Raw genomic sequence first — 27,833 nt, forward strand, 5'->3', positions numbered from 1 at the left:
CCGCCGCGCTCGGGCGGCCGCCACAGACACGGGGGCGCGGCCGAGCGCCAGCCTCGCCCTGCCCATCACGGCGGCAGCGAATCGGGCGGCAGCCCCGGCCCCGAGGGGGCGGTGCTGGGGGAGACCTCGCCCCTCATCACCTCAGCCCTGCCGCCGCTGCCACACGGTGCCACCGACACGGCCGGGCGGGGTTGGAGGAGGCCGCGCCTCTCACCGCCCGGCCACGGCCCGTAAGGGGCGGGCTTGGAACACACCGCTCCCCTTATTGCATCGTCCGCCACAAGCGGTGCGGAGCTGGGAGGAGACCGCGCCCTTTATCGCCTCGCACCCCCCTTCCCGAGGGCCGCAGTTCTGGCGGTCGCCACAGCCACCAAACGAGGCCAGGACGAGATCCCGGCGCTCACCGGCACGCCTGAGCCCGGCCCTCATTGCGGCCGCCGCTCACGGGGGCCAGGCCGTCGCTCACGAGGGTTCCGCCGGGCCCCGCGCGCGGCCCGTTACATTGGAGCATGCGCAGTGCGGCGCCCCCGCGTTCCCGCCCGTGAGGCGCGCGCGGGCTCGTGAGGGAGGAGCGCGCGCACGGCCCCGCCGCCCCCTCAGAGCGCCCTGAGGGAGCGGACCCGGAGTGACAGAAAAAAAATCCACAGAACCTCTGAGTTACAGAGGCAGAGCCAAAAAGTGACAGAACCACGGGTCACAGAATATACTGAGAAAGGACCCACGAGGATCATCAAAGTCCGACTCCTGACCCTGCACAGGACACCCCAACCGTCCCGCCATGTCACGGCCGTGATGTCGGTGCTTCACACAGTGCTGAGCCCTCGCGGTTTCCACAAGCAGAGACGACTTTTAACTGGTAAAAGTCCTCAAGGCAGCAAAACAGGGCAGCAAACGATCCATGGTTATAGTGTAATGTCTCTTTTGGCCCCTGTCCAGTGGAGAATAGATTAAATGGCCCATTAAGCACTCAAATGCTATGATAACTAATAGATTCAAGGATAGTGTAATTTATGATCTAGTCACTTTTTTTTTTAATCAATGACTTAATTTAGAAGTATCCAATGTGCTAATTTCTCCTTGAAGATGTTCAGTTGGATGTGGGCCCCTGTATGTCAGAGACACACAGATGCCTCAGATTTAACTAGAATTAATGATTTTCTGATTAAAGTCTCTGGTAAGTGCAGCCAGTATTGCTTCAGTATCACGTAACCGGGAAGACACAGTAAAATTCAATTGCGTTACCTTAGAAACAAGCAGTTGGCATATTCCATAAATCCAAGTCCACGACAAATGATCTTCCCTCCCTTTTCAAATAGCACAATTTACAGTCAGAGAGATCTCTGGTTGCTTAGCAATTTGAGGAAATCTGATACTAAATGGATTTCGTTAGGAGCAGAGAAAGGTGACAGAAAGCAGCTTAGGTTTGCACTACAGGTTTTTTAGCTTTTCCTCTATACAAAGCAAGCCTTACTTCTTAATTATAAAGAAAGGGAAATGAGCAGTGGACTGTGGAACTGCTAACACCTTCCAACTATGAGGGAGGCTTTTCCCTTCCCAATACCCATGTCATACACATTTCCTCATTCTGCTGCGGCAGAATATTCACTGCATTGCTTTTGGCTCTTATCCCACTCTCTCCCAACCAACCTCCTCACAGGCTCAAGTGACAATAACTTAAATTAAAAGCAGCTGATAGGAAGGGGGAAAAAACCCTCAGTTGTCCTCAGTTGCCCTCGAGAGCCACCTGGAGCCAGAAATGGAAGTGAAAAATCCCTGCATGTCCTTATTCCTTTTGCCAGTCCTGTTTTAATCCCTCTTCAATCTGAGAGCAGAAACTGCTCATTTGAGTCGAGCAGCAAAGCACGGACACACAGTGTCACCTAGTGGGGCACCAGAGCCAGCCCGGGCTGCCTTCCAGCGGGAGCACTGGGAGTTTACCCATCTTTTCCCTCCACATTTATAGATGGAGAGCAGCCCTGGAGAGAAGTTTGAGGTGCTGGAGACGCCCCAGGAACCCCCAAGCAGGGGAAGGGAGAGGCTGCCCCTCTGCCCTGCTCAGGTGAGACCCCACCTGCAGAGCTGCCCCCAGCACAGGGAGGATGTGGAGCTGCAGGGCAGAGCCCAGGGCAGGCACCAGGAGAAGCAGAGGGACGGTGCAGCCCTGCTGTGAGGAAAGGCTGGGAGAATTGGGGTTGTTCAGCCTGGAAAAGGGATGATTTGGGGTGACCTCATTGTGGCCTTCCAGTCCCTGAAGGAGCTGCAGGAGAGAGATCTGGAGTGCCAGGACAAGGGGCAGTGGCTTTCAACTGCCAGAGGGCAGGGGTAGAGGGGATTTGGGGAAGGAATTCCTCCCTGTAAGGGTGGGAGGTCATTGGAATGGATTTCCCAGAGAATGCCTCATCCCTGGAAGTGCCCAAGGCCAGGTTGGTCAGGGCTTGGAGCAACCTGGGATAGTGGGAGGCATCCCTGCCATGGTAGAGGAGGGAATATGATGAGGCTTAAGGTCCCCACTGACCCAAACCATTCCATGATTCCATGACAATTCTATGACCCTTTAAACGTTGTCTCTTTGTGAAACAAGATGAATCCAGACTCCAGTTAAAATGGAAATGACCCAAACTTTATTGAAGGTTTTGTCATTAGCAGAACTGGTAAGAAAGCAGAATATTTTACACCTCAAGAATCATTAAGATCTAATTCTCTTGAGAATACAGTACAAATAAAAGCTAATAATAAAAAAAGGGCCTCCTCCTCCCCCCATTCAAGATTTTATTTTTGTAAAATAAATGAAGTCAAGTTAAAAAATGTTCTGATCTTCAACACTGGCAATCTGAAAGTGTCACTGATTCCAGAGATTTTTGCAATGCAGCACAATTTCACAGCTGTAAGGAAAAGATTTATGGCAGCTTGATAAAAGTAGGATTTCAGAGTTGTCAAAAGGCCTTAAAAATCTTATCTGCAGTTTAAAATGATGATGAAGAACTCCAAATAAAAAAAAGAAATGACAACAAAACAAACAAAAAACTCCACTTCAAATGTGTGTGAAATGCAGAAGTAATGCCCTGCAGGCTGCTCCAAAGTGTTCACTTGTCTTTTGCAGAGACCTGGCAGCCAGCACAGCACAGAAATACACCTGGTCCAGCAACGGGCACCATTCCAGTTGTGCAGGGACTCCTCAACTGATCACAGGCAGGTTTGAGACAGAAATTCACATTGCACTCCATTTAGGATGCTTTAGTTGTTGGACACTACACACAGAGATGCTTTTATTATTATTAAAAAAAAAAGCCCAGTTGTGCCCTTTCCATGTATTAAAGTGCATTAAGTGACCATTTTAAAGCAGGCCAGAAAGTCCCTTTGAAGTTGGTCCCTAAGCACTGCAGTAGCATTTGGAGTGGCACGGGTGGTGTGTCCCACACCAGCACGGCAAGTACAGTGGAATTCCAGAAATTGTTAGTGAAATACCTATTGAAGCTCAAAGGGGTAAGACAGAGAACAGCTCTGTTCTCATGCTGGGGACAGACCCTACCTGCTGAAGCCATCCCACAGCCAGACACTTGTTCCATGCACCTAAAGAATTTGCAGGCTTCCAGAGTTTTCTAGCTGAGATAATTTGTATGTAGATTCCCTTAATGCTGATGTGCAGTGCAGCATCACTTCATCCAGGAGAGCTGTTTGTTAAAGCTAAAAATATCAATTTCAAAAGGCCCAGCACCTTGCAGCAAGTTTTCTAGTAAAAGGCCAATTTATTCATCATCATCATCATCTTCATAGTAGCGATTCCTTTTGATCTGTTCTTCCACAGACAGATCTTCCACGTCTTCACCCTCCCAAAAACCAACGTCTTGGGATTTGCGGTTCTGGTTTGGAGATGATTCCTTAGCGGTCACAACATTGGCTAAACTGGAATGTTTAGGAGAATTTGGTTCAAGGAGTTCTTCCTTTGGAATTTCTGGCTCTTCTGTAGCGTGTTCTTCCTCATCTGTGTCTGCATTCATCTGCCCATTCTCTACAATGTTCTGCTCTGCTGTTTTGATACCCGACAATTTCCGTTCTTCCTCCTCATTTTTCTCCCCGGAGTTCTGGATGTTCCTAGGCTCAACCTTCTTTTCCTTTTGCTTTTTCTCTACAACAACCTCTCTCTCCAGTTCCTCACTCCTTTTCAATGTGTCTCTCTCTTCCTTGGAAGGAGATGGTGAATTCTCTGTTTTATGGCCTTTAACAGATACTGTTCTAAATGAGGCTGCGACTGTAAAGGGGCGACTTCGCTCCTTCAGTGAGGAAGATCTTCTTAACTTTTTGAGATCCAGATCCACATCCTCCTGCACATCAGGCTTGGAAATCTCTTCTTCTGGAGGCCACTTGGGTTTGAGTACTTTGATGCCCTCATCTAAGGCACTTCCTTGGGTACTTTGGTCAGATGGAGGTGGCCAGGCAATCCTGAGCTTTTTTGTTTCTGCTGGTCTTTCTTCCCTTTCAGGCACAGCTGAAGCTTTTGCTTCCATACTTGCTGCCAGAACTCCCACTTTTGCAATCGGGGCATCCTCTACTCCTGGGCTTTGTGGAGTGTCTGGTGAATTCACACCATGGATGGTTTTCTCTGGGGATTCTTCACATTCAGTTTTACCTGCCCACAATTCCTTATGCTGCTTGTGTCCAAAGCCCTCATCATAATTGCCTTTGGACTTGAAGAGCTGGTTGAAGTGAGGCTTGCAGTAGATGTTCCCACGCAGAGAGGCGTACGTCCCCAGGCTGTTCAGGAAACAGATCAAACATCAGAGCTAAGGGCCCCAACACCAGTTGTGTTACAGAAGAGATTCCCTTTCAGTCTCCCACATGTTCAAACAACAAGCTTACAGCCCTCAGGGTTTGCATGGCTCTTCCTAGGAATTCTTTACAAAGCTGGACATTCTACTTTTCCCCACATAAAATTACATTAAGAGTTTAAAAATGGCATCAAGTGCACCAAGCACTGGCACAAGTAGGCCTGTGCTACCTCTCCTACACAAATCACTGGATTATGGTGACTTCCAGCTCAGCTAGGCCTGAGCAGCACCTCCCTCAGCTGTGACAGGAAAATTCACTTCCCAGAGGGCAGCCAGAGGAGCAGTGCACACACCTGAGTTTGCTGTTGCAGTAGGAACAGCGGAAGCAGCTGATGTGAAACACCTGCTGGTTGGCAAAGAGCCTTTCCATGGGGTACACAGTCTTCTGACACCCAACACAGGTTTCCTTCATTGGCAACTGGAATTTCTAGAGGGAAAAGAGAAAGTTTGTTAACTGGAAAACACATCAACCGCTGGGGACTTGGCGTGGGTTCACGCTCGGCTTCCTGAACGCTCAACAACTGCAGAGTTCACTTTCTCTCATTATGGTGCAGCAGAGTCTGGGGCATAGTGAGAAGATCCAACAGGCTCATGGGATTGCTGTGGCTTGACAGGGAACCAAGATTTCACCCCAGTAAATCCCACAGCTGAAGCATCACATGCTGGGAAAGAACAATGAGAGCACTAAAAGTGAGCCTGTTCCCCAAAGCTGTCTCATCCTTTGCTGCAAGCTGTTTTTATTAATAGGAGAATGATTAAGTATTCCAGTTGATTACAATCAGTGTGAGACTTACCAAAATAATAAAAATAGTGCAAAAAAAAAATCTTGAAATGGTTTGGGTTGGAAAGGACCTTGAAGATCATCTATGTCATGGTCAGGAACACTGTCCACCAGAAGAGCTGCAATAGCCTCACAATGTACAGGATGGGAGAGGAAAGGAGGGAAACAGGCTGCCCAATGGTTTGAAATGTTCCATTTTTGTGAAATCTTTTCTCTCAAAAGAGGAGGAAATACTCTCAGCACCAATACAACAGCAGGAAACACTCCTGGCTTCACTTGTAAACAACTCCAGCTCCATCCCAAAGAAACCCCACTCAGGTTTCAGGACTCACAGCCCCCCAAACTTGCTCAAGATTCAAAGTGAGCAGAGCTTTGAGGTTAAACAGCTAAAATTCTTATGTGCTTACTGAATTTCCTGAGGGTTTAGTGCGAGGATAAACCTGAGCACTGAGGAGTTGAGTGTCACTGCTGTGTGCAATGAGCACACATTTGTTTTCAGACAGCATCAAGGAAGCAAGAACATTGCCCACGAGGAAAGGTCAGTGGGTGCCATTTACTTCTTGAAATCCATTAACACTGGCCAATGGGGAGGGCACTTTACAGGAGAAATTAAATAACACAACATTGACATTTTGAGGCTGCATGTTGATTAAAAGTGATTTAGCAGCCCAGCCTCCACTCCAGGGTGTGCTCAGACATACTTATAAATGTGGATTTTCCTTGGCAAAGAATTACCTGCTACAAACTTACAAAAAGATTTACGGAAAATCTGATGGCTAAAGAAAAAGCAGGAAGGTCACAGGAAGACATAATCACAGAAATTTATTTATAACACTCTAGAAACAATGGTTAGGAATGAAAGTTCCAGCATGGAAGGGCAGATTGCTGAAGATGGAGCCAGCTCAAGTCACTTTGTCACAACCATAAAGTTTGCTGCCAATTTAATTCCATTTTAATATGTATTTCAGGGTTTCCAGGCATTGCTTGAAGTTACAGTAGATTAAAGTTCTGATAATAACAGCTTCACTAACAAAATTTAGAATTCCTTTTGAAAAGAATCCAGTTTCTAGGTGCTGTCAAAACTCTGCATCTTGAGTCACTAAACAAAATCTCAAAAAAAAAAAAAGATATTTACTGATGCAAACAAAAATGTAATCCCCTGTGCTTGCCACATGGAGCAAGGCAGTAAAAATGTGCTTGCCCCCAAAACATTTTCTCCCTAAAGCTCAGTTTTGCATGGTGACACCACAGTGCTGGCACATGCTTCTGCAATCTCATCCCCACCAAGGAGAGGGACTTACTTGCATACAAGGAGCCCTATGGCTGGAGAGGCGTTTTGGGCTGTGAAGAGACAAAAATTCCTTTCCAGGATACTACAAATAGGAGCTACAGGAGGAAGATGAGGCCCAAGAAGTATAAAAAGGACTTGAGAGAAAGCTGAGAGTTGAGCTCACATTAGGAGGGAAGCAGAAGGCAGGAGGAGAGGTTAGGAACCAAGAACAGGAGACAGAAGCTGGAAGAGACAAATAGGAACCTTGCATGAATAAACAGCAGCTTCTATCTCACACAGTGCAGCATCTAAAGCAGTAACTGGGCAAAAGGCTAAAACGGTTTTGATAATATCAAGAGAAAGAGAGCACCAGGACATGCAGCTTTTGTGTCACAGACCAGGATCACACAACTCCCAGTGGCAGCTCAGATTTCCCATCCTGGCATTCCTCCTTTGCACACTGGGAAGGCAGATCTGCCCAGTCTGAGCCCAGGGCTGTTCCTCCCAAAGATGGGGAAAACAACAAAAGCCCAGTTGTTTCCTCGGGAGGGAGCCAGGAAGTGTGTGGCAGCCTGGGGACTCAGCATCCCAACCCCAGCCAACACATGTGATGGGCAAATACAGCCTGAGCAAAACGTCCAGTGCTGCCATTTGTTATCTAATCAGATTAGCAACTACATCCCTGAACCAAAGTTCTCCATCTGCTTTATCGCTCCCTAAGGAAACTGTGACATCAAAGACTCATTTTTCAGAAAGCCAAACCTGATTTTTATAGAGTGAGGCACCACACTGCCCTCATGTGGGCTCAAGATATCGCGAGATGTCACGCTCAAGATATCGCGATGTTACGCTCAGGCAAACCCCCTCCCGTTTTACCGTTACCCCCGTTAGAAATGACCCCGGTTAGCCGTTAATAAACACCATTGCACCGCCCACCACATCGGGGGCTGCGGGTGCTTGGTCCGTGTGGCAGGGGTGCTTGCCCCTAGTGGCGGCAACACCCTCGCTATAAAGTTACTACCAGTTGTAGTTACCTTGGGAAGAGCTGGAAGAGGAGCAAAGCCAAGTCCCAGCTTGCTAAAGGCTCTGAAGATCAGTACCAGGAGCTCAGGGCCCATCTCCAGGAGCACAGACAAGCCCTGAGACCATCCCCTGCCACACTGAACTGTCCCAGAGAGAAGAAACTCCCACCCAGTCTCTGCAAAACACCTGAAGCTTTGAAGGGCTTTTCCACCCTGAATTAAAGTGCCCTCACAATCACACTCTGGTGAGGAAGGAGCAGGTATTGATCCTGTTACTGCCAGACCTTCATGCTTAAACACATTCAGGCTTTTCAGTATGAACCATCAGCTGGTTTTAACCTTCACCAGGTTTGAGGAGCTGCGTTACCTTCACGGCTTTTGGAGGAGAGGCCTCTGCCTGGCCAGCTGCTTTAGCACCAAGGTTCTGCTGCTTTGGGCTGACAGCTTTCTGAGCTTCTGCCTCGCTCTCCGACTGTCCAGCTGAGGGAGAAAAGGCAATTACAATGGCTTTAAACTCTGGGCAGCTTATGCTCACCAGCCTCATCAGAGGCTCAGTTCCAGTTAAGTGATGAACACTTAAAAGTGTTCAATCAGGGCAAAAGGAGTTATAAATCTCTTAAAATTACAGCTGCAAGTGAACTTCTAAACATGAAAGAAATTCTTATAAAGTCTGTGGCACAGGACAGCTTGTTAGTACAAAACAGTTTTTATTAATTAATCACTTGATAGGGCTCACCATGGCCATCCTCCAGCAGACCAGAGTGCAAAGACGAGCTGTTCTCACCTACAGAAACCTGCAAGAGAAAATGAGAATGTGAGAACCTCTGCCCTCCTGGGATGTGAACAGTCACGGCCCCAGGAAGGCACCAGGCAGTTTGAGACAGGGAGGGACCTGAGGAGCTCAGGAAAGGAGTTGTTTTTGAGGCACAGAAGGGTCCAGCTGAGTGTAAAGAGAGTCCTTGCCACAAGGCACACACCCTCACAGGCTTCACTCATGCAAACATCAGATTTCTGTTTCCTGGTACACCTTTAGTAACGCTCAGAAATCTTAGTTGATTTGCTGAGGTTCCTCCCAGGTTTTCTCACTTATAAATCCCTTGACCCCAAGCAGCACATTTACTGGAAATCTCATGGTTCCCTCCAACATTTGACCAATCTCTGACATTCAGCAGAGACTGTGCTCTTGGGGAAAAAAAATTTTAAAAAAGCTTTTGTTGAACCATAAGCCTGTTCCAAGGCCAGATCTTCCTTGTTTATCCTCCTTCAGAAACAAATTTGTAATTTTAAAAATAACTTAAACTAGAGGAATTGGATCTAAACCAGTTTCAAATCCTACACAGAATCATAGCATTGTTTAGTATGGAAAAGGCCTTTAAAACCATCAAATGCAACCATGAACAAAACCTGCTACAGATAAAGCTCTTGATGTATAACTCTTTATTAAACTTGGCACTATTTCTGTTAAATCAAATAGTTTTAAGTAGCTACACTGAGGAACTAAAGTACTGTAACAAGATTAACTGCAAATCATCACTAATTCACCTTAATGATTGAAAAGTCCATTGCAAGCAACTGAAATTTGTAAATTAAGGAGGTGATGAGGAGTTCCATGTACGAACATCCTCCGCTGAAAGCAGAGCTGTGCCCCAGTGTCCTGGGCAGAGCATGAACGTGTTCTGAGGCTGCTGGAGTCACACACGCCTGGCTACTGAATGTGCCACGGGTGCAGTGTGAAAAATGACACAGTGAAGTGGCTTTTGTTCCCTTTTTGCCACAGGATTCCCATTCCTGACACTAACGACAAGCAGCTTTAATTAGGCTCATTTCCAAGTTCACCACGTCCCTTCCAAAGGACAATCCTGGCTCCCAAACAATGCTCCATTCAGGTTCTCATTGCACCTGGACACCTCAACAAGTAACTCTGCAATTACAGCTGAACACAAGAAATTTTATTCAAATCTTCCATTCACAAGTGGGAGATATTGTGATTTAACAGGTGCTCTTTTAATGAACTCACCTTGGGGCAGGAAGCAGCCTCAGCAGTCAGACACGAAGCTGCTCAGCTGTCTCTGAGGAACAGCTGAAAGCAAAGATTTGGCCCCTTGCCCAAGGAAGGCTGAAAAGCTCTAAAAGCCCTCCTGGCATTAAGCTGCCACGTGTTCAGCCTGGATGGAATACACAGTACCCCAATTATTATTCAGCTACTTTTATCCCGTCTGCTGTCCCCAGCTCAGGGAACAAATGCTCCAGTCCAGTTTACAGAGTCTCAATTTATAGCTGGAGCTCAAAACCAGGAACCAGCCCAAACTGCCATTCTCAGTTACCCTAAAATTTAGCCTCTAAATGCAGAGGAAACAGTGACAAACTCCTTTGACTTGGGCCATACAAAGCTGCTCATGAGGTTTTTTTTAAATTGGTGGGGATTTTCTTGTTTATAAAAAACCCACCATAAAACAAACCTACCAAGATAGAAAAACTCATCTCTAGACGTTCTCTTCCACAGACACTTAGAGACAGCCTAAAAAGAACAACTTAAACAGGAATTTTGCAGCATGTAACTAATCTGCATCAGCTGCTGCTCACGTTCAATTCCCAGATGGCATGTGGAACATGGAACCAGTGCATCAGCTGTGCTTCCACAGCCAGTTCCACTTCAACTGAAGCCCTTGATCTCCACCAGCACAGACATCTTACCTTCTCCCCATCCTGACAGGAACTGCAGTCCTCAATTGGTGCCATATTCTCCTTCTGCCCAGATTTGTAATTCTTGAGTTCACTCTCACTGGCTTGAATCTCACTCTATATAGGACAAAGCACTGGAAAAGTGACAGGTTCTTTTCCCCTAAGAAAATACTTAGGAATTTCATTCTAGGGAATGCTTTCCATTTTTCTTGAAATGTTTTAAAAGCTGTTTTTCTAGTATGTGGAGTGATAATTGAAGAATGTACAGACACTTGTTAAGTGACATTCTAGTGAGGGAGCAGGATCAGGCTGTAGGATTTGACTGTGCTCTAAGGAGGCAATGCCAGTGTTTTCCTGAGCAACCCTTTTCTTCCAAATTCCTGTTTAAAAATCAACTCCTAAGTATTCCCTGCTCAATGCACATCTTCCTTTTCAAGAAAGGGAAACTTTTCACTTGGAATGACAAGTATTTCCATACAAGCACTGCCTAAAGTACGGTGTAATTGCTAAATACAAAATGACATAAAAGCAAATCCCACATTTGCTTCAATTCTAGTCAAAACCCTGACTCTGTTTTCCTGAGATCTTTGTTCTTGATAGACTGACTGAAGACTTTCACAGAAGGATCTTTCAGACTTTAAAACCAATAAAATCCAGTGAAACCTCGTGTTTCTTTCACTGCCCCGGGACACAAGATCATTGGAAGCCTCGTGCTTTTCACAAGGCTTCTTCTCTGTGACATGAAAGAGGAAGAGCCACATGCCAAAACCAGCATCTTCCTGCACTGGGAAACAAATCTCCACAAAGCCAACCACATCCAAGAGATTTGTACCAAATGTTGGAATTTTAACGCTTAGATCTCTGTATCTGCTGTCCAGCACCTTTCCTTCCCCTTCCAACACACAGAACTCATTGTTCCTCATCCCCACTTGAACCAAGTGTCCATCAGGTTTAATCCAGGCCTTGTTAATGCCCTAAAACAGCTGTTCCCAGGAGATTCTGGCTTTCTGGCTAGCCCAGGTATGAGAGGGGCAGCAGAAATACACTTCCATAGCATAAATCCACTCCTCTGGTTGCTTTGGCAGCAGGGAAGGAAAAGATCCCAAGGTTAGGGCTGCTGTTGGCACAGTGGCAAACATTGGCCTCAGGAATCCATCTCCCTGCCCTTGTCCACATGCCAGGTCCAACTGGGAAGAGATTGTGCCCAAATGGGGCATCCTGAGAGCATCAGGCTGGACTGACACTAAACCAAGAGCACTGAGGGGCTGCAAACAGGAGCCTCTGGAGAAATGGCAAATCCTTTGCCATCAGGACAGAATTTAGTTACTCAGCCACCACTCTGAGTCCCAAACTGGAAAAGGCATCAGGAAACGAGCCCAGGCAAGGCACAGGAGGCAGAAATGGGCAATTAGGTTAATCAGATTTGTCGCAGTGGCTGCAAGGACTTTCCATTCATGCAGGGAAGGTTTTACTGACCCTTCTCCCACAGCTGGGGAATCTGACCCATGTGCAGATGGGATTCAGGAATCATTTGGGCTCAGAAGAAGCCTGGTTCTCCACAGACACTCCTGGAAAGCAGGCTCTCCTCTGAGGGAGAACCAGTGCTGCAGGCTCTCATTTCCAGGGCAAATTTCCCAACTTTAAAAGGCCTTTCCTCTTCAAATCTGTTGCTCTGGTTGACAAAGGTAATACTTGAGCAATGTAAATTCCCATCATTCAGCAAAACTATCAGAAACTTCCAGCAAATGTACCTAAGCAGTTTTTAACAAAAGCTGAGATTCCTGAAACCTCCTCAGCTGTAACACTTCATTAATTGTTCAGCTCCTGGTCAAATATTTGCAAAACAGGCAGAGGTTCATTCACTGCAAGAGTCTAATTAGATTCAGAGAGTGGTGAGAAATCCTGAAGGGAGGTAAAAGGTGAGGAAAACTGACTGGAGATCCCAAAGCTGCAGGCCAAGAGATCCAAGTTCTGAGCACTGTGTGACACAAAGTCCCTTCATCTCACTGTGCCTCAGTTTCCTACAAAATTCTATGCTGGACAACATAGAATTGAGTTTTCTTTTTTAAACAAAAACAATAGACATCTAGAGAGCTACAGACACTCAAAGTAAAAGAATGTCAACTATGCTTCAGAAGGACCTCAGTCAGGGTGCCAGCAATTAATTCCTTGGAAAATTTTCAGCATTATTCCAGGAAGATGCAAATATACTTATTTCTTTCTGCAGAGAAGAGGCAACTCTTCATCAGAAATTACTCCTATGGGCAGAGAGTTATTTTCCAAAGAGAATGGCATTAACTTAAGCAGCCTGGTTTCCTTAAGAGCTTCTTCCCAGGCTCAGGCTGGGACAAAATTCACTTCCACACAAACCAAGACTTACCATGGGAGTGATGCCTGAGGAACTGCCCTGCTTGGACACAGCTGCCTGGTACTTGGCCAGCCTGTCCTTTATTGATGTCTCTGATAAACGGGGCATGTCCAGGTTCCTCCTGCTCTCTGCCTTGTCTGGGCTGAGTCCTGGACTGGTGTCTAGAAGATACCCTGGTAAAAAACACCCAACATGAATAACAGATAACTCTGGCTAAGATCCTTTTTGGGGAGAACAAACACATTGCCCTTCTCTCCAGGATCATGCCAGTGAGGACAATGTGTATCACTCAGGAGTGAGACCCAAGGAACAGCTGCAGCTGTGCCAGCCATTGGTGGAAACCCCAAAAAATTGCAAATTATTTCCTAGATAAAGCTCTCCAAACAGATAAAAATGCATAGCTTTGTTTAAATCAAAGCTCACAGTGTCTGGTCAGGAGGGATGAGGATTGAAGCAAAGAGGCAGAAGGAACATTGACTGTTCACTGCTTCTTAAATTACCTTGGCTAGTAAAACTAGTTCTAGGATTGAGACACAGGAAAGAATGGGCTGGATTCCTTCATTTCTTGGTTATTCCCTGTGCCTGGGTTTCCTGTGCTTAAGAGCAGAATGGTTTAAAACTCCCAGCAAGGCTTCACTAATTAAATGGGATGCTGAGGGACCTCCTTCCATTTTGGAAAGGCAAAATTTATTCCACAGAACCCTTGAGATTGGAAAAGCCCTCCAAGACCAGCAAGTCCAACCTCTGCCTGCTGCCCACCTTGTCCCCCAGAGCAGAGCCCTGAGCCCCACATCCCGCTGCTCCTTGGACACCTCCAGGGAAATTCCTCTTGTATAAAGTAGATTTATCCATTAAACAGAACCCAAACCAACCCAGCCAAACCCTCCCAAGGTTTCCTGACCTGCTGTGCTGTGGCTCCTCTCTCCTTGGGCAGCATCAGAGTCCTCCAGGCTGTTCTCGGAGATCCTCCTGCCCGCAGCCCTGCGCGGCTCCCGGGGGCCCTGCTGGGGACAGAGCCTCCCATCAGCGCCTGCACGCCCAGGGATTGCCCTGGCTGATCCCTGCACAGGCACAGGTGTCACTAGCAAATCTGCTTGGCTGCAATAAACAAGTCTAGCAGGTAACAGCTTATTGAACCAACATAAAGTTTGATCACAGAGTACCTGACCCTCTGTCACCTGGGAAACACCTGAAGAGGTCAGGCAGTGCCCTTTGGAAGTTCTCTTGGTTTAAAAGGACCACAAAGATCAGATTTTTAAGTCATTCCCACTACATACACAAAACTTCAGTCTAGATTTTTGCATTTCATGCAATTTCTGCTGAAGCCAATAATCACAGTCATTGTACAAAGATTTAAAATCAGAAAAAGGATGCAAGGAACAACTTATCCAAAATCATTTTCAGCCACACAAAAAGGAATTAATAATATTATAATAAAAGTTACCTAGAGTTATTTGTTTTGATTTGGATAGTTCATGCACTCAGTACCAAATAATTCCCTAATTACATCTGATAAGGCTGAAGCTTAAGCAGGAGTGTTAGAGATAAATATTCTCAGATCTCCAGGATAATCACTCCCTGCTGCAGAGCTGGACAGGGCGTCCTGGGAGCACCACACAGATGCTCTGCCTGCCTCAATCAGATTTTATTCTTATTTGTTGAGACCAACTCCCCAAAGCTCAATCTCAACAAAAGAAAGCACAAAAAGAAATTTCTGCAGCTTTGATAAAAGTTGTTGAGCACAGTTAAACTGGACTCCATCAAGGTAGGATGTATTCACAGCTGAAAGTCAGCCTATAAAGTCCTAGAACGTGCTGGACCTTTGTTCTCTCTCCAGGAAGAGTTAAATCACAGTTGGAAATTCAGATTGAGGCTAATGTAGAGAAAAAGGCAGGTTTGGCAAGATGCTCCAACCACACATTCCCCCTCAGTTCCAAGACTTTCTTATTTGCTGCTCACCAAACTGAAGGAAATTCCAAAGTTTTATTTTGTAGAACTGCAGTATAAGATAATCACTATGAAAAATCAGGCTGCTTTCCATACAAACAGCAACTTCACCAGGAAAGGAAAATGCAGCTGGAAAACCTCATTTTCCATTAGCATGGGAAATAGTTTCTATTTCTGTGGTTTAAGACTTGGGTAACTTCTCTTACTGGAAAAGAGCTTTAGCTCTGACAAGTCTTGTGCTGACCAATGGGCTCAGGTCTGGGAGTGCCTGCACACTTGCAAAGACTTGCAGCTCCCTCATTCCATGGAAACTATTCTTAGATGATTTTTCAGTCAATGTCCCCTTTAGCATCACCCCGAGCCCAGCAGTCTGGGTTCTTGCAGCTCAGAAATTTGGGGTCCAAAGGGCCCATCAGGAAAAGTTCAATCAGCAGAAGGAGATAAAGTGCTCCAATGCCCAAGTGCAGAGCCCTGCCAGCTCCTCCTGCTGCCCTTTGCCACCTCCCATCTGCAGGTTACAACTTCACCTGAAGAGCTTTTCTGTGGGGGAGCTGCAGAAACAGAGTACAAATCCCAACAACCAGAATGCAAAAGCTTTACAGGTCAGGGATAGTTCAGTAAGCCTACAAATATTCAGTAAATCCATAAATATCCTATAAACATGTGAAGATTTTATATCAACAGTTTTATCTTGGGGGAAAAAAGAGAAAAAGGAAATGTTTAACAGAGAAGATAAGGGACTTTTCACATTACAACTGATGGATGGAACCAGCAGGATCATGGCTCATGGAAGGTAACTCCTCTCATGGAGGAAGACCCTTAGGGATTTGTCACTGTGGCTGGGCCATCATTCCCAGGGCACAGCTTCTGCTGCTTTGGAAAGGAGAGAAAATATTCCTGGTGTGTGGGAATTTATTCCAAAATATTCCTGGTGTGTGGGAATTTATTCCAAAATATTCCTGGTGTGTGGAAAGCCCCAAGTGCTCACACCTGGCCAAGTGCAGAAGCTCTGTGAGCACAGGTGAAGCTTTGCCTGGGGCACAGAGTTGGGCAAAAACCCAAATCCAAGTTCCACCTATTTCATTACAAACCCAAACCAAAGTGACACCTATTTCATTGCAAACCCAAATCCAAGTTCCACCTATTTCATTGCAAACCCAAATCCAAGTGACACCTATTTCACTGCAAACCCAAACCAAAGTTCCACCTATTTCATTACAACCCCAAATCCAAGTGACACCTATTTCACTGCAAACCCAAACCAAAGTTCCACCTATTTCATTACAACCCCAAACCAAAGTTCCACCTATTTCATTACAACCCCAAAGTTCCACCTATTTCTTTACAAACCCAAACCAAAGTTACACCTATTTCTTTACAACCCCAAATCCAAGTTCCACCTATTTCATTACAACCCCAAATCCAAGTTCCACCTATTTCATTACAACCCCAAATCCAAGTTCCACCTATTTCATTACAACCCCAAATCCAAGTTCCACCTATTTCATTACAAACCCAAATCCAAGTTACACCTATTTCATTACAACCCCAAATCCAAGTTCCACCTATTTCATTACAAACCCAAATCCAAGTTACACCTATTTCATTACAACCCCAAATCCAAGTTCCACCTATTTCATTACAAACCCAAATCCAAGTTCCACCTATTTCATTACAACCCCAAATCCAAGTTACACCTATTTCATTACAACCCCAAATCCAAGTGACACCTATTTCATTACAACCCCAAAGTTCCACCTATTTCATTGCAAACCACCTGTGCCAGACATGACCCTGCCACGAGGTCACCTACACACCACAGCCAGGTTTTGCCTTAAAGGAAAAACAAAACCAGCCCGGAGACAACTTTTTCAGAAATGTTGCAGATCTGATCCTCCTCCCCCCGGGTGTGCTTTCACTATCACTTACAGGAAGAATCCTTTGAACATCAGGTCTTTTATCAGTTCCAGTCTTTGCTTAGTGCTGAACCAATCCAGGCTGCCGTGCCTGCCCCAATGGGATTACAGCAGTTTGTTTCCATGAAAATGCAATAAAAGATCTGCCTCCTATCTATTGCAAAGCCAGAGCAAGATCTGAGTGAATAAATGATGAGATTTTACTCATAATCCTGAAAATGAGAGGAGGTTTGTTTAAAGGGGGAGATGGAATCAGGAAATGCAGGCTGTGACCTGGATCCTGCCCCAGCAACCATGGAAGTTGATTTATCAGCACTGCCACGAGCCTGCAGCCGTGGTGCTGCTCAGTTCACACACGGGTTTTGCCAGCAAAGCTCTGACAGCACCAACACATCGAGTCTTCAGTGAAGTCCAAGGAAAACTGCCTTCCCTCAGCTGAATTTACAGTTGGACTCAATGACACAAAGGAATTTTCCACCAAAACCGTTCCGTGAAGCCTCGCTCAGGAAAAAGCACAGGAAATAAATGGGAGAGGCAACTGCAGAGCTGCAGTGCTGTCATGGCTCCCACCTCACTGAGCCACACCTGGGTCCCACAGCTCCCTTCCCTGCACTGACCCAGTCCTCCCATCACAGATAATTCCCAGAACAGGAATGGAATTCCAAACACGCCCCCTCTCCCCCACAGCTGAACTTCAGAACTCTCCTTTTCCCTTCTGCCGTAACAGATTAACTTGGAATAGGGATTTTGAACCCAACCCGAGCAGTTTTGTGCCTGCTGGATGGTGTTTACTGGCTCTAGTTGGTTTTCAACAGTGTTTGAATTGCTAAACTTGACAAACTATCAGTTTCAGATTCACTCAGCTCCAAAACAATTCATTCCCCAGGCTGAGATAAAGTTACTCGGAGCCCATCTGCAGAATTCCCGGGGAATTCTGAGTGATTAATCCTGCAGCAAGAGTTCAGGGCAGGTCTGTCATGGGCAGCTCTCACACCATGACAAAGACTCCAAAAATGCAAGTTGTGAAATGACTTCACACAGACCCAAAATTCCCTTTAACACCGAGTTGCTCCTCTGAGCCCTGAATCGTTCCATTTGAAACAACTTTTATCCAAAACGCGTTTGCTTTAGTCAATACTTCAAGAAAACCAGTCTCAGTGAAACAAAGCCAGGAGGAGAGGAAACTCTGAGAAAACTGGAAAATCCACCAGCATCGAGGCCTCGGGACTGTGTTGCAAGTCCCCAGCATATGCAACTCATTTTGGAGTTAAGCAATTCCCCCCGGGACACGCCGGCTGCAGTCCACATGCGGGATCAGATTTCATGAGCAGTTGGAAGAAAAATGCGAGCCCTGAGCATTTGCAAGTCAAAACTAGTGAGGGCAGGAGCTGCTCTGGCCACCTCGGCTTCGTTTTCCCTCAGTGAGATTTTTTTTTTTTTCGATAAGAAACATTTTGTAAGACACAAAGATGAGGGAAGAGCGAGGGAAGGATGGGAGTATTTCACTATATGTGTGTGTGTGCATGTTTGGGCGACTCATACTGATACAGATATCACAAACTTTCACTTAGTGCTTTATCTCGACTGCAGCAGTCCTGATTGCTGAGCTCTCTTCAAACTCCCTTACTTTTCATAAATTAAAAAATACATAAATACCTACACATGCATTTTACACAATTCACATTTGCACACTCGACTGCAGCAGTCCTGATTGCTGGGCTCAAACTCCCTTACTTTTCATATATTAAAAAATACATAAATACCTACATATGCATTTTACACAATTCACATTTGCACACTCGACTGCAGCAGTCCTGATTGCTGAGCTCAAACTCCCTTACTTTTCATATATTAAAAAATACATAAATACCTACACATGCATTTTACACAATTCACATTTGCACACCTCATTGTAATCTTCGCACGAGACACAAACAATCCCTACTTACTTTACAAAACTTAATAAATTCCATACTTATTTCCCCCTCTTCCACTGAGCCCTATCAAAGCAAATTCCCTTTACTCCAACGAGCTGCCACAACTCCGAGCACCACGCACATACTTGCGTGGCTCGAGTAAGTTACCAACAGCGCGATGTTCTGCTTTCACTAAAACAATGAACACAATATTTGCAGAGTCAATAGCTGGAGCCACTCCCTCGCGGGATTTTCCCGATGCAGCGGAGGCAGCAGCTTTGGTTTCTCCGGGATTGGGAGGGACAGATCCTTACCTTGGGCTGAGGCGCTTCCCCCTTCTCGAACATCATCTTCAGCTTGCTCAGGGGCACGTTGTACTTCTCGATCCTCCCCGGAGACTCGCACCGCTCGCTGCCTTCGGGCTTTTCCATTTCGCGGGGCTCTCTCGCACAGCTTTCCGCGGTGCCACCCTCCCGGGGCTCTGCGCTGTCACCGGGACACTGCGGCCGGCCCGGGGCAGCTGCGGCCCCCGGGGATGGAGAACGGGCGCGCCCGGTGCCGACCCCGCTGCCCCGCACCGGATTCTCCCACTTCTTCTTCAGCACGCTCAGATTCCCCCTGGTCAAGTGAGCGGGCAGGTTTTCTGTGTTCTGCAGAAAAAACAAGGAGTTAACCGCAGCTCTCTCCGAAGCACTTCCTTTCCATGCAGGAGGAAGCTCAGCAGCGATCCCCGCGCCCGGCCAGCTGTGAGTGGTTCCAGCTGTGCCACATGGAGAAAGCATCCAGGATAGGGAAGGAAGGAGGGGGGAGAAGAGAAAAGTCAGGAGTAAGGCAGGAAGTGAGCAAACAGGAACGGCCTTATAAGGCAAAAGGGAGTCAAAGCCCACGAGTTAAATGCCACACAAAAGACCTGAATCCACATATGAAGGAAATGGGACTCGAATCCACACGAGGAGGGTCTCCAGCCCCAGAACAAGGAAACGGGAGCACAAGAGCCATAGGAGAAGGCTGGTGTGCCAAATGGTGCAGTGTCTTCAGAAGACAACGCTACCAGGCCTTCCAAAAGCTACAAACTAGCTCTCAAAAACCACTAAATCCTTGGAGTTACCTGTTTCTGCAACATTTCAGTTCCCAGAGACCTGCCCAGGATTTTACACCACACAGCCAAAACTCAAGCCAAGTACCTACAACAAGCATCCCTCTGCTCCAGTTTAAAAAATAACCAGTAACTTGCTGGGATTTTTGTTCTATTTCACTCAATGCTGCAATGTCTTCAGAAGACAACACTACCAGGCCTTCCAAAAGCTACAAACTAGCTCTGAGAAACCCCTAAATCCTTGAAGTTACCTGTTTCTGCAACATTTCAGTTCCCAGATTTTACACCACGCAGCCAAAGCTCAAGCCAAGCACCCACAACAAGCACCCCTCTGCCCCAGTTTAAAAATAACCAGTAACATGCTGGGATTTTTGCTCTATTTCACTCAATGCTGCAATGTCTTCAGAAGACAACACTACCAGGCCTTCCAAAAAAACAAACTAGCTTCCAAAGCTACAAACTAGCTCTCCGAAGCCACTAAATCCTTGGAGTTACCTGTTTCTGCAACATTTCAGTTCCCAGATTTTACACCACACAGCCAAAGCTCAAGCCAAGCACCCACAACAAGCATCCCTCTGCCCCAGTTTAAAAATAACCAGGGTTATTAAAAATACCCAGTAACATGCTGGGATTTTTGCTCTATTTCACTCAGAAGCAGCACTGGGGACACCCACACGAGTCACTGGCACTGCCTCACCCCCAGGGGAACACCCGGAGCAGCAGCACCTCCCATCCAGCTCCCTCTCCCCAGAGCCCAGCGAGTTCGAGCCATCCCAACCCAGTACCTGCCACCATTGCATCTTTCCTGGCCCTCCCTTACGGAGACCACTCCAAACTCATTGCAAGTGGAGCAGGGCTGCCAGGCTTACAGGAATTAACCAGCATTAGTGGCTATATTGGGATTTAAGTCTCTCACCCTATTACTCTTCTGGTCGCATTTTGAACACTGCTTTGCAAATTGACTTGAATCCACTTACACTTCCAAAAAAAAAAAAAAAAATCAGTGTGTTTGCTGACTGTGTTGAAAAGAAAGTATTAAAAATGTAAGGGAAGTGTTGTAATGGAACAGAAATATTGAGAATTGTGTGACAGGTTTCTGTGGGAACACCTCCAGAATCTCAGCACACTTCCTAACACAAGTCCCTCCTGCTTGAGATTTGCCTGTTCCCTGATCACAGGAAGATTGACAGGCACAAGCATTGAAGAAAATTTAAGACTGAAAAGTAATTTTTAGAATGCTTATTTTATCCCACCTACATCCCAAACAGCAGCTCCCTAAGCATTAGAGAAATCAAAGCAGCAACATTCCTATGGATCCTGAAAGTACTGGCAGTGCTTTAAAACAAATTACCCTGAGGACCAGGACAAAGCCCTGCAACCTTTGTCATCCAAGGCTCCCTGACCTCTGAACACCTGAGTGCAGTGGAGGTTACAGGAAGGAATGTGGGGCTGTAACAGAGCCAAAAAGGTTGGTGCTGCCTCATTCAGGGGCATTTACAGCCCTCAAAGTCCCTTCAGGGAAGATCCTACAGCTCTCAAAGATGTGTTGGATTTCAGGGAGGCTTGGAGGCTCCTTTTAAGCACTTTTAAATTTAGTTAAGAAAGGAAGAGGCACCACACAAGTGCCTCCAGCTAAGAGCAGGAGGTGGGTATTCCTGGCTTGTGGTTAACTCATTTTGCCTTCTGCTTAGGAGAGAATTGGTGATTCAACACAGCTTTGGGCAAGAAACTTCCTTTCCTTTCCTTTCCTCTACACTGGGAAAAAGCATGAAGCAAAAGCAAAGTCTGTGTCTAAGCCAGGTTTTTTGTAGGATACACAGCAGCAATTTTGATATTCCAAAAATCAGCTGTCACAGCAGTATTAATGCAGGTGATCCATCCTGATTTCAGGCTGTGCTTATTCATAAGGAAACAAACACTTATATAGAACACTTACACTTCTCTTCTTCTCAGCAGTGGCTTCTTCAGCAGCTTTCTGATACCTTTGAGAGAGTGAAAAACAAACAAAACCCAAGCTTTAACCAGAATACTGAATGCTCCTGAAGACAGCTGAGATTTTTCTTCCCCCACTCCCTGCATGAACTAAAACGAGAGGCTGGACAAACAGCAGCAAATAACACAAAGCCAAGTGAGAGACACATTTTCAGTCATCCAGTTTACAATAATAACACCCATTAATACTTTTCATTCCCTAAGCACTCTGATTCCCAAATAGAGACAGTTTACCTTGGAATAGCTGTATTGTTTCCGCCACCCAGCTGTCTGCTGTGCCCCCTTGCAGGAATAATTCAGCTCTTTATATAGCAGCTGCTGAACCAGAACAAATTCCAGCTTGGCACATGCCGAAAATCTCCCTAAGTGCCAGAGGATTTTACTCTGTGGGCTGGGAACTGCCCCCATTCAGCATTTGCCTCCCGGGCAGCTGAGCCATCACAGCCCTCTGCAGATAAGCCACCCTGGATCATGAATCAAAGTCCTTTAAGGAGCTGCAGGAAACTCCACACTCCTCGCTGCTTACAGCACAAGGTGATTGCACTTGGCCTTTGAAATATGGAAATTGGTGACAAATTTTGCCATTTTAAAGGAGAGTTCAGCCCTTCACAGAGAAGGAAGCCAGCATCCAACAGGGTGTCTCTGTTTTCCTTATTTGTGGAATTCTGCTTTTGACACAGCAGTGAGTGTGTTGCAGGCTGTTGCTCCTCTTTAATCCGTGCAAACACACTGACCCACATCTCTGCACTATAAAGGGCCCAGATTTGAACCCAAGGTGCTGAGAAAGTGATGCTGGAGGAAGAGGGATCAATACTGGAAGAAGAAACAAAGAGGAGCACAGAGGAAAGTCAAGCAGCACCTGGAAAACAGACGATGACTGAGGAGTCCCAGCCCAGCACAGGGTACTTTATTCTAATCTCTGCTGCTGCCTTTTGTGCCTCTGACCTGACAAAACTGATTATGTGGGATGGAGAAAAATGTTTTCACATACAAATATTTAATTAACAGCACTTAAATGTCACACACTCCTCCCTGTGGGCATCAGGGTGGCAAAGCCAGAGAGCAGGACTGTGTTTTTCCAAGGCACTGACCCAGCCTGTGTAGAGGGACACTACTTGATTAAGGAATAGCAGTTTGGATTACTTCCAGTAAGCCTTTTTCAAGGGATTATCAACATTTAGCAAGATGACCAGGTTCTGTAATCAAGCTTCAGCGAGTGAATGAATTACCTTAACGAGGTGGTGACAGCAAACAGCTTCCCCCCGAGGCAGAGCTCCTCAGAGGAACTCTGGAGCTGTGGGTGTGGAACTGTCCCTCTCCTAAAGATTCCATAAAGTTTGCCCCACTTAATATCCAAATACTCCAAAACTTTGTTACACTATTAAAGCAAGAGCCTCAGACTCTCAGTTCCCCAAATCCCATTGAAAACCCCAGCTGAGGCCTATATAATTCCTTAAGGAAATAAAGGCTTTTGCAGGGAATGCATTGGTTATTAGCACTCAGCTTTCTCAGGGTATACAATATTTATGGTTTGAGTTTAACCTTTTATCCCTCTCTCAGAGAAAAGGGAAGCTTAATATTCCTTTTCTATCTAAATCAGGAGAGGTTTAAGCTGGATATCAGGAAAAGATTCTTCCCCCAGAGAGGCTCTGAAAAGGCTCCTCAGGGAATGGAGCATTTGGACACCACTCTGAGGCACGGGTGGGATTGTTGGGGGGTCTGTGCAGGGCACAGCAACTGTGAGAGCAGCAGTGCCTGCTCCGGTGGCAGCTGTCACCCCACACAGCTGGGGCTGCCTAAATGAGCCTTGCTTGGTCGTATCCTATGCAAGCTGTTACAGCTCCAGAGCTCAGCCCCAAGGGCACTGGGTGCCAGAAGCCAGCTCGCTCTCAGACCAAGGCCGCGGGTTAGCTCTTAGCAAGCAGGGAGATATTCAGCTCTTAGTGATCAGGCAGCTCTTGTGATTTCAGCTTTGCTTGCTAGGTAGCTTTTCCCTTGGCCTAAGGCTCCAGCAGAGGGTAGAGAGAGGAGAAGCAGAAGACGCTGGCTGTTCCACCAGTATGGCTTTATTGGAGGGTCCCTGAAGGGTCTCAGCTCTTCTTCTTCCGAGTTAGCAGGGGTACAGTATGCTACTTTTATACCCTTGGCCTGGATCCAATCCTGACCAATGGCAAAGGTGTTAGAGTGACCATAAGTGACCAATGGTAGGGTTTAACACAATATTGCCTTCCATGGCTATAGGGATAAGGTACAAGGCGGATGTCCCTGGAGACAGGAAACTTCTTTGCCGCTGTGTCAGCATTCTATTCTCTAAGGGGCCCTGGCTAAACCTGAGGGGTTTACTACAACTGCCCAGCCCCACTGCACTTACTTGGAGAACCTCTCCGCGAGGGCCGAGGACTTGTTCTTGTTGACCAGGGAAAGCTCTTTGGCGGTGATTTTCAAAGAATGGGAGGCCCATTGCCTTCTATTGAACGGGGAAGGCTCCATCTTATCTGCCCAAATCCCTGCTCGGGAGGAAGGAACAGTGTCAGCAATAGGAACTGTGAGCAAAAAAAGAACTCCCCCCGAGTGATTTGCTCCCAGCATCCCAGTGCCCCCAGTCCTAAACCCCTCAGGATCTTGTTCACCAGCTGACTTGAAAAAGGCAGCAGATAGCAGTTATAATTTCCTCTGCAGGTGCCATTGAGACAAAGCCATGGGCACCAAGGGGAGCTGTGGACACAGAGGATGCCAGAGTGACAGTCCTGTGTCACACACACACACACGAGCTCCAGGAAGCCCCAAAGTGCCCTGGCTCGTTCCGGTTTCAAACCAAACGTGCTGGCATTTATGTAAGAGGGTTTGAGTTACGAAACTAAGAGGATGTAATTACTATACAAACATTTTTCATTCACTCCTGTGCTCACTCTCAGCACAGCAGCGTTTCCTCTGTGAGCTCAAACAAGTCTCGTGTTCATGGAGGCAGCTGTGCCCCTCCTGTCACACTAGTTACCATAATATCAGTTAAATAGTATTAATTACCTAAAAAACAGCTCCAACTATCCCATCCTCCTGGAAATGGGAAGAGATTTCATCCATGTTTTCACCACAGAAGCCAACAAGACTGTATCAGATTTATTTTTTACATAGTTTTCTTTCGTGAAGGAGGAAAGGAGGGGAGATTAATTTCAAGAGTTCTCTGATAAGACAAAAATAAAGCCTGTAGGGAACGCCTTTCCTTTTTTCCTCTTATATTTTATCCGTGCTCCGGTGTCACACAATGCCTGTGGCAAGGGCGTGAACTGACCCTGCAATGCCAGCTCCAGGCAGGCTGAGCTCTTCCTTGCATTTTCCATTAATTCCTTTAACGGATTTGCAGAGTCACAGAACTCTGGATCCAGTGTGAGCCCAGGTCTGCTGGACAAATGGTCACACACAAACACCTTCGGACAAGGTGGGGCCAATCAAAGGGAGGAAAGACAACGTTTCTGAAATCCTCACAGGTACAGAATGCACCTGCTCAGAAATGACAGGTGTGGGATTCTGCAGCACCTCAGTGCAGGGGAATCCAGGGGCACAGGCAGGAATGGGAGCCCTGGGAACAGAAAAGCCTCTCCAGCGCCGTTCCCTGCCTGGAGCAGGGGGCAGGTGAACACATCTCTGCACTGGGAGATGCCGTCAGGAAGAATGGGCCTTTCTCTCACACTCCATAATTCCTCTGATGTCCTGGAGAGAACAGCACACCACAACAGGACAACTTTTACCAGAACTATGATTTTGGTGGCATTTTCAAGTGTGCAGGTTGAACTATCGCTGCAAACAAATGACGCTGGTTTTGTGGGGATGTTGAAACAACTGAAACCACTTCTCAATGTTGCCTTTCCAGGTGCAGCTACCTGCAGCCTCAGCCTCTGAAAGGCACACAGCCCCTTCCAACCAGCAAGAGAAACCCATAGTGGGGTCACTTTCTGAAATTCCTGCATCACCAAGTCCCCTGTAAACCTCGATCCAGGCTGCACTGAGAGTGCTCTGCATTTGACAACAGCACAAATCACCAGCCACAAAGACAGAGGGTCTCATTTCCACCTTCTCCCTTTTTAAAAGTCATATTGCATACACAAATAAACCCAGTATTTCTGTGATGCAGAATGCAGCCTCCACTCTCAATCCCCAGGAGCCTCAGAATACACAGAGAGATTACAATTACAGACAGAATTTACTGCTGGAAAAATCCCACAGAAAGAATTCTGCCCGTGTTAAAGACCAACGCTGAACGAGCCGTGCCATGCCACAGTTTGAACTTTGTTTTATGACTAATCTTGAGCCAAAGGGAGCTCACCTGAGGCCCGGCTGCAGTTTAAATGGCCTTTCACAGAGCAGAGTCAGCTGTGCCCAGGAAACAGGAGCGGGGCATTCATCAGAGCTCCCCTGGCACACGGAACAGGTGCTCATTGACACACGGAAGGAACAGCTCAGTGAAACACTGAGAAACAAAACTGAATGTAATTGTTTGGAAAATAACCCTGGTTTGGATGCCTGAGCATCCCACTGCATCTAAACCAGCCCCATTCAGGGCTGCATCTTCTCTCTATTGAGTTCTTCTGTTTCCCTGCCATTCTCCATCAAAGCCACAGGTACATTGAGTTAATCTGGCCTGTTCAGGAAAAAATCTCTTTATAAAGTCAGTACCCGCTGCTGGGACATTCAGCTGGAAAGAGAAGCAGCCTATCTGGAATCTCAGTCACCAGAAATGACACGAAGCAGAACTCTGACATGCCTTGAAACTTGTACTCCCACATTTTTATGCCATTCCACATTCTTAGCACTTTCTCATTCATTTACAGTTTTGGCTTGTTCAAGTCTCTCTGGGCTTTCTTTAGTGCCCTTTCTGAGTGGCTTACTCAGAGAAATTTCATTTTTCAGAAAACAGATATTAAGGTTTAAACAAGACAATGAGAGTTCTGCCTGCTGCAATGGAAGCAGGTTCTGTGGAAGGTGGCACAGAGACCAGAGGAGATGGAGACAGGGATGCCAGATGTTAGGGAAAGGAAGGGCTCTGACTGAGCCACAACCCAGCACAGCACATCAAACCTGCCTCTAAGAACTTCACCCACAAGTTTAACAGCAGAATACAAATCCCTCTACGTGGAAAAAACCCTAAAGGAAAACCAACCACCGCTCGCCCAGGGCTGAAGCTGCCTATTCATTACAAGCAGCCACAGGAACGGGCCACCCACGGGCACCACGCTCAGCCCCGGGCACGGACCCGCCGAGAGGCTGCGGGCAGCGGAGGGCGCGGGCCCCGAGCCCCCGGCCAGCCCTGCCGCTGACCGGGAACGGGGAGGGACCACCGGAGGGATCACCCACAGCCCCCTGAGCCCCGGCCAGCCCCGCCGCTGACCGGGAACGGGGAGGGATCACCGGACTCACCCACAGCCCCCCGAGCCCCCGGCCAGCCCCGCCGCTGACCGGGAACGGGGAGGGAGGGATGACCGGAGCGGGGCCCGGACTCACCCACGGCCCCCCGAGCGGGTCCGGCTCCGGGTGGCTCCGCTGCCGAGGGGAGGTCCCGGAGCCCCCAACCCCCGCCCCGCGCTCTTATCCCGGCCGCACCGGGGGGAGAGGTCCCACCGCACCTGTCCCGCCCCAACCGGCGGGTCCCGGCACACCTGGCCCGGCCCGGCCGGCAGATCCTCCCGCACCTGTGCGTCCTCCTCCCGCCCCGCCCCGCGTACCTGTCCCGGCGGAACTCGGGAGACCCCAGCGCACCTGTCGCAGCCGTAACAACGGGTCCCAACGCACCTGTCCCGGCCGAACCGGCGACTGCACCTCCGCGCCCGCCGCAGCAACGGGCAGCGGCTCCGGCCACGCCCCGGCCCCGCCCCCGGCCCCATTGGCCCTTGCCCCATTGCATGGCCACGCCCCCGGCCACGCCCAGGGCTCTCGGGACACGCCCCTGGCTTTGCTCTGTCCCCTTGGTTTGGTTCTTTCCCCCGGGCTTTGCTCTGTCCCCTTGGTTTGGCTCTGTCTCCTTC

At 47.4% G+C, this 27,833-nt stretch overlaps 1 protein-coding gene and 1 long non-coding RNA gene across 9 annotated transcripts; one reads left to right on the forward strand and one right to left on the reverse strand.

Moving 5' to 3' along the window:
* Window positions 1-126: 126 nt before the first annotated feature.
* Window positions 127-3,307, forward strand: LOC141726208 (uncharacterized). The gene is made up of 2 exons (XR_012577549.1): window positions 127-856; window positions 1,964-3,307. It is a non-coding gene; the product is annotated as an uncharacterized LOC141726208 (long non-coding RNA).
* Window positions 2,599-27,691, reverse strand: LIMA1 (LIM domain and actin binding 1). Of its 8 annotated transcripts, none has more exons than XM_074530756.1 (11): window positions 27,568-27,691; window positions 24,188-24,323; window positions 21,761-21,806; window positions 19,043-19,378; window positions 13,851-14,010; window positions 12,962-13,122; window positions 10,594-10,698; window positions 8,636-8,693; window positions 8,267-8,379; window positions 5,120-5,253; window positions 2,599-4,752 (listed from the first exon to the last, which is right to left on the reverse strand). In XM_074530756.1, the coding sequence occupies exons 2-11, from the start codon at window positions 24,304-24,306 to the stop codon at window positions 3,747-3,749; spliced, it is 2,238 nt and encodes a 745-aa protein (XP_074386857.1). In that variant the 5' UTR covers window positions 24,307-24,323; window positions 27,568-27,691; the 3' UTR covers window positions 2,599-3,746. The 8 variants fall into 8 exon arrangements, with proteins under 8 accessions (XP_074386857.1, XP_074386861.1, XP_074386860.1 ...); XM_074530760.1 differs by having other exon boundaries at window positions 13,851-13,950; window positions 27,534-27,682; XM_074530759.1 differs by having other exon boundaries at window positions 13,851-13,953; window positions 27,534-27,682.
* Window positions 27,692-27,833: the final 142 nt, after the last annotated feature.

This window comes from Zonotrichia albicollis, chromosome 33 (assembly GCF_047830755.1).
Source record: "Zonotrichia albicollis isolate bZonAlb1 chromosome 33, bZonAlb1.hap1, whole genome shotgun sequence".
Lineage (NCBI taxonomy): Eukaryota > Metazoa > Chordata > Aves > Passeriformes > Passerellidae > Zonotrichia > Zonotrichia albicollis.

Coding starts and splice junctions, on each gene's coding strand:
- LIMA1 (XM_074530756.1), bottom strand. CDS start 24,306: ATGGAGCCTTCCCCGTTCAATAGAAGGCAATGGGCCTCCCATTCTTTG. Junction 10,699..12,961: donor CCTCAGGCATCACTCCCATG/GTAAGTCTTGGT, acceptor TGTCCTATATAG/AGTGAGATTCAAGCCAGTGA. Junction 5,254..8,266: donor CTCCTCCAAAAGCCGTGAAG/GTAACGCAGCTC, acceptor TTTTCCCTCTAG/AAATTCCAGTTGCCAATGAA.